The sequence below is a fragment of the Zeus faber genome (genome assembly GCF_960531495.2).
Source record: "Zeus faber genome assembly, chromosome: 13".
Taxonomy (NCBI): Eukaryota; Metazoa; Chordata; class Actinopteri; order Zeiformes; family Zeidae; genus Zeus; species Zeus faber.
The window spans coordinates 28,077,322-28,088,891 of NC_137198.1; the positions used below are offsets into that span (position 1 = coordinate 28,077,322).

The window sequence follows — 11,570 nt, forward strand, 5'->3', positions numbered from 1 at the left end:
ACACACACACACACACACACACACACACACACACACACACACACACACACACACACACACACACACACACACACACACACACACACACACACACGTTATTGTACTTGAAACAAATTGAGGTCCAAGTAAATTAAGTGAGGACCCATGTTCTTGGTGCACTTCGAAAACCAAAAAACTGTCGATATGGAGACCAGTCCTCACAAGTATAGTAAAACAAAAAAATGCACACCCATTCCTGTATTGGTATCAAATTAAGGTCCAGTTAGATAAACTTGGTAAGTGAGGACCGATGTTCTTGCACTTCTAGTATAGTATAGTAACACAGTAACACACAGTAACACACACACACACACACACACACACACACACACACACACACACACACACACACACACACACACACACACACACACACACACACACACACACACAGACACACACTTTTACTACTGTCAAAGTCAGGTCTGAGTAAATAAAGTGAGCACCCATGTTCTTGCTCCACCTCTTAACCAAAACTAGTTCCAAACAGTTCGGAGGCTGGTCCTCACAAGTACAGCAAAACAAACACACGCACACACCACCACACGCACACACAGACACTTAAGCAAACTCACTCAAAGTGAGTTTGCTTAAGTGTCTGTGTGTGCGTGTGTGTTAAAAGGTTGTTCAGAATGTTGTCCCTCTAAACACCCGCCCAGCCACGCACGCACTCAGGCAAATATTGAATTTCATGGCCCGTTATGGTTTTTCTGGCTGGGCGCCGTAATCTCAGATACGTGGGCCTAACGCTGATGGAAAGCTGACAGTATAATTAGGAAGGGGAGGAATATATCCCCCTCTCAATTTTTTCGTTCCTCCCACTTTCAGTTGCTGCTTGCTTGTGGGCTCAAAATAACCAGCCCGGGCACGGCCGCCCTCATTTCCTGTGATACACCCTCACCCCTCCAGCAACACACATGCACACATGCAAAAGATGATTTGCCAAAGGTCTATTTACTGCTCCCAGACTTAATATGGACGCTGTTCCCGTGGGATTAGGGAGAGGATGACAGACGGAATGACGGACAGGCTGCCGGACGGACGACTAAAAACTTAAGCGTCAGATGGACGGACAGACGGACGGACAGACGGAGGGAGTCAATGTCCTGACGACTTATTGGGGACATTCCAAATGGACGTCCAGTTAGCTTTTCTTCTTCCCCCATTCACGCACATTTTAGCATATTAACGCACGTTAGCATAGCAGATATTCACCCATTACACCCATTATAACCCATTGTAGGTCATATTTTCAATGTATTGTCCCTATGTTCTCGAACAACGGGGGGAGAATCCTACCTCAGTATGACCTGCCGGTAACACTTCTTTTGTGCCAAAGTGATGGAGTACTAGTGGCTACTTACTTCCTAAAAGAATACACTGAGACAGAATATTGATTTAAAATTGTTTTATAACTAGTTTGCCGAGCTTTAGAGGTTCTGCTTGGAAGCGAACTATTGGCTAAACAGTTCTAAAACCAAAACTTCACCCTACATGTGACTAACCTATTTAGTCCGATTATAGTAAGTCCTCCGTTGCAGTTCCTATGTGGGGTCACAAGATATCGCCACTAGTTAGCGTTTGTATTATCATTGGCATTAGCAGGGAGTAAGCAGAGCCTTGCAAGGGACGTGAAACAAGCTTGGTTGCCTTGCGGTGACTTACGGTCATTATTCGAAAATGACTAACCTGCCAATGTCACTATTGACCAATCGGAATCGAGTATTCCACAAAGGCGGGTGATAAAGCCTACCAACTCAGTGGATGCTCCACAACAACAAAAAAGCCACCGTTTTGCTCGTTGGCTGAAACGTAAGACTTTGATTTGGTGTGTGTTGTGGCTGGCAGTGGGCGGCTGTCGAGCTAAATCCAGATCTGGCGGTCGAACGGACGGCGAGTTGCGCCGGGAAAAGAAGCGTTAAGTGCATGTGAACGCGCCAAAGTGTTTACCGGCCGCAGGCGGGTAACAAGCCCTATGGCTTTAGCTTTAGCCGCGCACACGCGGGCGCATATACACACACTCCATACCAACACCCTGGTAAATATTAGCAAGCAGCGCCTTGTGCAGCCAACAGCGGATGAAATCAATATTGGCAAGGGGCGCTGAGAGAGCGGCTGGATATCAGCTGGGCACACACTGGGGGGGACACAGACCTCCGAGGGGGCATGGGATTTCTCTGGCTGTCACACACACACACACACACACACACACACACACACACACACACACACACACACACACACACACACACCATCCAACCTAGCCATCTGATACCACCAGTGCTCAACCTAAGGTCATCTTCTATTGATTGTCACAGAGATGAAGGTAGCAGCTATCAGAAAGGAAAGATAGGAGATACAGAGAGAGAGAGAGAGAGAGAGAGAGAGAGAGAGAGAGAGAGCAGCAAAGAAAGAGAGAGATGGATTGAGCGACGGAGGTTAAAGTCGAGAATGCGTGAAAGTGGGGACAGAAATGTCACAAGAGGGGAGAGAGGATTAGAGACCCAGTGGGCGGTGAGTGGGGAGAGAGAGAGAAAGAGAGAGGGAGAAGGGAAAGAGAGAGAGAGAAAGAAAGAGTGCGAAAAACAAAAGGGGCGGCAGGTTTTGAGCGTTTTTTGGGGTCCTAGTTTTGTTGCGAGACATCGATTTTCTCTCCTGCTTCTCAATGGCTCTTTAGAGCTCAGTGGTGAATGATCCCAGTCTCTCTCTCTCTCTCTCTCTCTCTCTCTCTCTCTCTCTCTCTCTCTCTCTCTCCCTCTCTCTCTCTCTCCCTGTCTCTCTCTCTCCCTCTCTCTCTCTCTCTGTCTCTCACTCACTCATTCAGTATTCTAAACGGCGCGCTTTGTGGAAATGAAATATTCCCGCCTGCCCCAACCGCACCACCTCTGCTCAAATGCGCTGACTCGGCCGGAATCCGGCTCATAAAACACATGGGCTCTCACACACACACACACACATACACACACAAGCACGCACACACACACACACACACACACACACACACACACACACACACACATGCACACTCGTAAACAGCGCGTCAATGGAGCCCGATGTGGACAAACATACACACACGTGCACGAAAACAAACACCAAAAGTGAATGGTTAACATGGACGGGACTCGGCAACTCAGGCACACAGATGGACACACACACACACACACACACACACACACACACACACACACACACACACACACAGACGCATGCGCTTCATGCCTGCATTACAACTTATTCATATACATGGAGAAGATTGCAGAGTAGATGAGATGCACATCACCTTACACACACACACCCACACACATGTGCGCGCGGTAATACACAGCGCTGGTCCAGTTGTCTAATTCCGCCTGGCCTGGTTTTTACACGAGACAGGTTTATCGTTTTATTTCTAACTCGTTTCTCATAATCAAATCCAGCCGAGGGCGCCAGCAAAAGCACAAGCAATCACTCTACCTCCATCTCTCTGCCTCTCTCCCTCCTCTCTCTCTCTCTCTCTCTCTCTCTCTCTCTCTCCCGCCCCCTCTCTCGCTCTCCCTCTCTCTGTCTGTCTGTCAGCCTTCCTCTGTCTCCGAGCAGGGGGGGCCTGAATAGACTGCGTTCACTTTTCTAGGGCGACGTCAGAAGCGTGCGATCGCCTTCCAGAGCCTTTAATAAACACTCACACTTTGATATATTTGATTTCATTTGATTTTAATATGAGTCAAAAACAGACATGAGGAGAGTTAGAAAGTTCTACTGTTTGGGTACAGGTGAGGTGAAAGGTTCCCAGAAGATGAGATGAGAGATGAGACGTTGTGTTGGGCGAACCGTAATGTTTTTCTTGAATTCCTACTGCCCAGATTAATAAAGATTAATAAAGATTGACGATTGACCGTTAGTGCCTATGTGGTACATGCTAAAATGGTTTTCCGCTAGGGGCCCTCAAACCTCTTTTGGACTTGTTTCTGGGAACTTGTCGGCACTCTCTTGTGCAGGTTATCTCAGTATCTGGGCTTAAGATTGCCCGATATGACGATATATATCTTAAGACCATAGAACAATTACGATCATATATACCGTAAATCCCGTTTCATTGCTATGTCGCAAATCAGCGAACAGCAACAGCAAAACTACTTTCTGGCGGTATTTCGCGTCATTTTGGGTGCAGAGTCACGGCGCTTTACGTTATCTGCACATTGGAGCGAATGTAAGCAAGCATGGAAAAAAACGTGGCCTTTCGGGAAATTATGCGCGGACCGATCAGGATGAGCGGAGCATAGTGCAGAAAAAAAATAAAACATAGTCACCATGAGAAACAGTCTGGTTTGGTCGCTAAACATCATGTATCAAACATGTGTTTGATAAGGATATTTCAAATTCATGGATTATTACGACATCTGGCCATAACTGGTGACTAGCGTGCCGAACCAAGTACCTTTTTTAGAAGCATTCCAACATGTTTGCCGATCACGATTTCGTTTGAGGTTCCAGTGAATGAGAGTTCTCAAATCTTCAAATTTACAAATATGTTAAAAATCTGATTTTGATATAATATACAGTATAGATATATACAGTATACTGTACAGATATATATAGTATACTGTATATATCTGTACCAAATATTATATCAAAACATGATTTATATTGCTCATTTAGTCTGCTTATTTTGCCACAAGCGCCTTCCCATGCTGCATCGCATCACAAATAGGGTTAAAGTATTTGTTGATTGAATATACAGAAAATGTGCTATATTGTGATACAAGTATGTCTCTATTGGTATATGAAATGACCTATATTTTATAGGTTTTATTATGAATATTTTAGCCCTATTGCCCAGCCCTATCAGGGCTCACCTTCCAGTTTTCCGGGTCTCGGAAATAATTTCTTCTTCTCCCCTCTTCTTAATTTCTAACCTGTTAAAGGACAAGTTTGTTTGTCGCATCACTGGTGTCCTGCATTGGCCTCGATGAGATTTTGTTAAAGAAAATGGTAATCTGATAAGATTATACTGTTAAACAAAAAATCCTATATTTGATACCTTTATGTGCCCGGCGCTTTTTCCAAACAAACAGCCTTTCAATGTATTTTCGTTATATATAAGCTCCTTAATATGCCCTGTCCATTGTCCAGCAAGAATGCGACGATCGGGCACGTGCAAGAAGCGAAAGGCTGCTGTGGTGAACATGACAAGCGAACATAGCCGGTTATGGTCAGTAAACTGTGGATATGGACAGACGTTCACAATAAAGAACAGAACACAAAGACTTGCAGTCTAACAACCCGACACGGACGTTCTTATGGAGTCCCGCTTCAAAGCTGCATGGGATTTTGCGACTGTCCAAGTCCAAGTCCACAATCCGTCAGAGATGAGTTGTCACTGTTCTTGGTTTGTGTAACTATGATTGTGGCGGACAAAGGGGCGTGGTCAAGCACTGGCTGTGGACGACAGCACAGTTCCCTTTCCCGTGGCCACCTGGCTGCCTCGAATCGGCCCAATCAGCTCCCGCCAGTGCTTGGCCACGCCCCTTTATCTGCCACAGTGACCATTGCAAATTTCCATCTGAATCATCGGAACGACTTCACCTTTTGATGCGTACCAGATTTCAACCAGATTTGTTCCACTGGAATCAGTCAGTACCCCATGCGAAAGTGTTTTTAAAAAATCTCTCTCTCTCTCTCTCTCTCTCCAGAGCATCGGCAAGGGCTCCTTATGGTGCATAGACCCAGAGTACCGACAGAATTTGATCCAGGCACTGAAGAAGACACCCTTCCATCCACACTCCCAGGTCCTTTCTGGCTCCCCAGCCTCACCACAGGCCTACCAGAGGTACGTGTGAACGCACCCACACGCATTTCACAAATTGTCTTGGAGAGGATCCACTGCTGTGGTCAAATCTCCGACATTGTAAGAAATGAGTGGGAAGGTCTTCGAAGATAAGCAGCACGACGGGAAAGGAATTATACGATTCGAATCTCTGTCTTTTGTGTCTTTGCGTACTCTCTCCATGTCATTTATGTTCCAAGAACATAATTCTCTATTCTCCTAACGATAAACTAGAGCAGGGGTTTTCACCTGGCAGTGTTCGGCCCGCTGGTGCTGTATGAAGGTATTGCAGGTGGTCCCTGACCATCACCTTTCCATAATGTAGTTTCAATACCAGTGTCCATCCTTTGTAGGCTGTTAGAATGCATCGCTATTGTTCCATGTGTTCTTGACCTCCAGCGTCTGAAAATAAAGGATTGATTTTGCAGAACCCCAACATAAACTCTTTGACCTGATTTATCCATATATTACTTTTTGTAAGTGAGTCAAATTCTTTATCACGATCAACATCTCTGATGTTATAAAAACACTAAGCTTATCGCTGAAGCTACAACTTGCCTGATCAAGAATAACCTAAATTAATTCATTTCGAGAGAAATTCATGAAAATCCTTGTACTTACCTACCTACGTTACTACCTAGGTTCTGTGGGGGGAAAAGTACTCTTTCGATTTTTTAAAGTTCCTAATCAATTCATTTTCTATCTGACCTTAAGCAAAGTGTTCAAAGAGTCATCTAATTCATGACCTACACTATTTATACCTTACCTCTGTCCTGTACCAAATATACAGTACTTACCTGCAATGGTTTATTGGACAAAAGGGAGATGAATTGTCCAAAAATCTGCTTAAATTACAATTATAATTTTCAATCTAATTATAGTATAAAAAAAAGTAACTCTCTGATACCCGATACCTCTTAAACCACCCCACCATATCAGCAGCCCCTCAGGTTGTTTCTGGGTAGAAACCCCCCATCCCCCTGATCTAGAGCCAGAGACTTGAGAAAGACAGACAAAAAGGGACATCAAACATTGATGTGGAACGAGGTTCGGCATCAGCTTTGAGATCACGCACACGGAGGAAACAACCCCTCGTATCTGGGCGACTAGTGTGTTCTTGTGTGTGTGTTTTAGGGGGATGGGGGGAGTGAAACAAGGTCACAGTTTGCGTGTGTGCGGTGTGCCATAATGACGATGAACATTCGGTGGGAGAAAGACTGCAATGTTAGGGTGCTGGGATTAGAGATGTCATAGAATTGTATTGGATGATTCATTACCTTACAGATAATTTGCTATTAAGAATTGTTGTGTCATTTTACTTTTTGCCAATATGATATAAGCTTATAATCGTGTAATACATGAATACCTTTTCCAGAAGAGTTACCTATTAATCATAAATGCTGCAACATCCGAAATAGGGTAGTCTGTTAATTTGCCTCAACCCAACTGATAAAAACTCTTTATAAAACACTTTATTTGTTGTGTTTCTGACATTTCTGGGTCAAAATTCCCTTTACTTTTGGATGGAAACTTATGATTAGATTCCATCTATCCATCATCTATCCATTGTTCTATCATCCATCTATATGTCTGTCTGTCTGTCTGTCTGTCTATCTATCTATCTATCTATCTATCTATCTATCTATCTATCTATCTATCTATCTATCTATCTATCTATCTATCTATCTATCTATCTATCTATCTATCTATCTATCTATCTATCTATCTATCTATCTACTGTATCCATCGATCTACTGTATCCATCGATCTATCTATCTATTCACTGATGGTAATAAAATAAAATAAAATGTGATCACCTATGTGAGGGCCATTCCATTTGTCTCAGAGTAAAGGGTAAACTCATAGTGCCAAACCAACTGTTTTATATTATACAATTATTTTACAATGGGAATGGAGTAAATTAAGTACATACAGAGTTTTTATTTGCTTTGTTTGGAGAAAAGATCGCTCTGATTGGAGCTGCTGAACCGTGCCTAAGCCCCCCACACCCTCTACTAAATTTGAGCATTAAAAATGTTAATACATTGGAATATTAAAAATAAAAAGCATATACATTTGAATGGGATAAAAGAGAAATATCTGCAGCCCTGATATATTTATATATTATTTAATTTCTCTTTTTAGTTTACATATGTTTTATTTGATTTTATTAATTCAGTGTTTAAGGTAAAGGCATGAGAATACACTTAAAACTGTTAATTGAGCATTATTATTATTATTATTATTATTATTATTATTATTATTATTATTATTATTATTGTTATTATTATTCATTATATATCGTGATAATTATAGACATCGATCAATATAAAAAATATATTGTGATAACATTTTTGGCCATATCGTCCAGCCCTATATTATATCGATATGTTTTATTTTTTCATTGATATTTATGTTAGAACAGTTGACAATAAACAGTCAAGAGAGAGAAAGACAAACTAATAAGTTATATTAACATTAATCATTAATCACTATATTTTACCTCGTTTTTGCATGCTGGTCCTCAGAATTCATATTCTCTTTGAATTGTTTAAATTCAAACAAAAATTGTTTTCTCAGACATAAAACATTTATATGTTTTGAAATTAAATATATAATTTAACTGTGATATTGTTGTCTATATAAATCGCCCATATGCGAAATGTGTGAACACTATCTTCAATGGCACATGCACAAAGCAAAGCAAAGTTGATCAAACATTTCTTATGTCTTGGAAATGGTTGGTTTACGTATTCAAGCTACAATATCAGTGTTTAATGCATAAATGGCTGTTAAAAAAATACACTGGCCTAGAGCGCACAAAGGAATATGCTATAAACCGCCGGAAATTACTAACATACAACCCACCAGGGATAATTGTGTGCCAATGCAAAACATAGTGTACATCCATTGACGTTAAACATATGCGTGTCCGAATTTGTCATACATCCCATTAATAAGCTTGTGCTTTGAAACATCTTGTTGGCATTTAACGCTGCTCAGCAAGTGTAAAAGAAGAGAAGCTGTCATACACTATGTTCTCTTGCACCAAAGCCCCCAAAAGAAGTAGTGTTGCCATAGTTTTTTTGTGAACTGTTTATGACGGTAATTTTCCTGCCTGTCCCTCCAGCCTAACAATGAACGCTGTTGACATGCAGCGATAATAATAGAAATGTTGTAGTCAGCCCAATTTGCCTTGACCGTGTTGCACTAACACATCATTGCACATCCTGTGAGATCTCCTAATATGGCATCTAAATAGTTAAGGCACATGACAAATTGTCACACTGGCCAAAATTTGGGCTTGAAATTGTCTACACACAATTCATCAACGCATGGAAAAACTTACCACTCCGCTGTATCTTCTTACTGAGTTTGAATGCAGTCCAATGGAGCAAACGTTTGAGCCTTAAAAAATGTAAAACGTCGCCCCCATTTCACTGCATGTAAGCATGGTAAGGAGGATAAGTTTTCGGCAACGTCCTACAAACAGCAATTAATCATGGGAACCGACTTTTTGATGAGGCCCGTGTGAAAAAATAGCAAACCTATCCTTTAACTCCAGAGAGACATGACAGCATTGCTGCTGTTCGATGGTGTTTTTTCTCATGGATGACTTTGTTACCTTTGACAATGAACTGTGGTCCAAAAAAATGTAGGTCGAACCCACCCACTATTACCCCTTACAGATGGGAAACTGCTACCATAATGATGGTAGTAGAAGCACACCTGAAGTAAAATAAAATACTTTTGTTGCTTTATGCCGTCATCGTTCAGGAAGCGGCAAGGGGAATGCAGAGGTGACATTGCTGTGTGTGTGTGTGTGTGTGTGTGTGTCTGTGTGTGTGTGTGTGTGTGTGTGTGTACAGTATGTGTGTGATGGTCTCACCTCCTCTTGCATTCCTTGTCTCTCTTCTCTCCTCTACCCTCCTTCTTCTCTCTTACTCCGTCCCTGGGTGTCCAGATGGTAGGCGCTGGTGCAATAAAGTTTTTATCTGGCCACTGGGGTTCAGCGCAGAATGCAGCAAGCTTTTTATAGAATCACGTGCCGCATCCCTGATCTTTCTGTCTCTACCTCACACACACAATAGAAAAATGTTAAAAAGTAATAAACATTGGGAAATGTATATGATATTCAAATCAAAGTAGCTGGTTTTAGATTAAAAATTGCATGTATGTAGTTGAGGCTCCTCACATTGAACTGTATGATATTTTGAAGCTATGTTATCAGACTCAAAACTCTGATTTTTTTGGTCATATCTTCATACATATGCATATAACATACATATACACACACTTGCGGACACCTACCTCGCATATCACGCTGTAAGGCAGTCCATCCCAGAAGGTGACCATGACACACAAGTGTGGATGTGAACACACACACACACACACACACACACACACACACACACACACACACACACACACACACACACACACACACACACACACACACTCAAAATGTGAAGACACCTAGTGTCGCATTGCGTCTCGAGCCGTATGTGGTGGTATTTGGACACAAATGGCCACTGCCCACCACGTCATGCCGGGAGCGACACCGCCACCGCCACACAGTCCATGCCAACGACCAATCAAAGGGCAAGGGCTTTACTGCAAACTGCAAACCAGGAAGTAAATGGGACTGGGTTGCCAGGTTAATTTGTTGAAGTTAAGATGCATCCATCAAAATTTGACTCTTTTCATGGCAGTACAGTTGAAGTGAAGTGTGTTTAAGTGTGATGCCAAAGTTAATGCTGAATTATTTGGCATTTGTTTTAAAGCAATAAATAGATACTCAGGGACGAGTTGACAAAAGCAATTATTTTGCAGACGCTAAACTGGCACAAATAACAGAAAAGGCGAGTGTATAGTTCACAAAGCACATCAAATGGTAAAATGCACCACTAACTGTGCTGCCACACAAATAGCGTCTCTGTGCTCTGGTGCTATTTGCACGTATTTAAATGAGGTATTATCCATACATTTGGTGCCAAATTGGCCTCTTTCTATGTAAATGAGCCTCGTTGCAAAAAAATGTCCAATTCACAAACATAGGCACCAATAGCCACACGCAGTTAGCGTTAAAATATTACCGGCTGCAGAGAGCTGGTGCTAAGTGCGCTAAGAGCAGGCAGCGACGTCTCCAGAGAGCTGGTGCAACTGAAGCACATTTATAAGGATTGCCACGCCCAGACTTTCCAGTGATCTGTAAATTTTATTTTTACATTATTATTAGGGGTCCATCTTTTTCCCTTTTTGCATATATAAACGCATTCTGTTCGCTGCCGTGTCCCTCCTTATTTTGCGGCATTCGAGCCAGTCATAACAGACAATCTGTAGGCGTCAAAAACAGCCAAAAACATATTCAGTGCTTGTGTCCTCACACATGGAGTTTGCTTGCAGTTCCAGAGCAACTGGTCCGAATCGTCTCCGTTTTAGGGGCATGCAGTGTTTAGTCAGTTTGAATGGAACTGTGTTGTTAGGAACTTCCAAACGGAGTGATTTCCTTCCACAGAGACACCGTGAGGCAGGACCCTGTGGACTGCAGGTAGACAGCCACCTTCTATTTTTTAGGATGAAGTAATAACACGCAGCAAGTGTGTCCTTGTATTAGTAATTATGTGTCACCATGACTCACCGCGCAATTACGCGAGTCAATGCTGCGTTCACTGGAAACTCTGAAAATCGATCTTGCTTTAGATGTAATGCTAATGTAAAGACG

The 11,570-nt window shown here is 42.3% G+C and overlaps 1 protein-coding gene across 1 annotated transcript in view; it reads left to right on the plus strand.

Annotated features, from left to right (window-relative positions):
• The window catches only part of foxn3 (forkhead box N3), a gene marked incomplete at both ends in the record, with an annotated part of 69,087 nt that overhangs the window by 21,731 nt on the left and 35,786 nt on the right, over positions 1 to 11,570 (plus strand). The window contains one exon of the mRNA XM_080011968.1: positions 5,712 to 5,848. Within this exon, the coding sequence (XP_079868094.1) occupies positions 5,712 to 5,848 (137 nt within the window). The remainder of the gene's footprint in view (positions 1 to 5,711; positions 5,849 to 11,570) is intronic.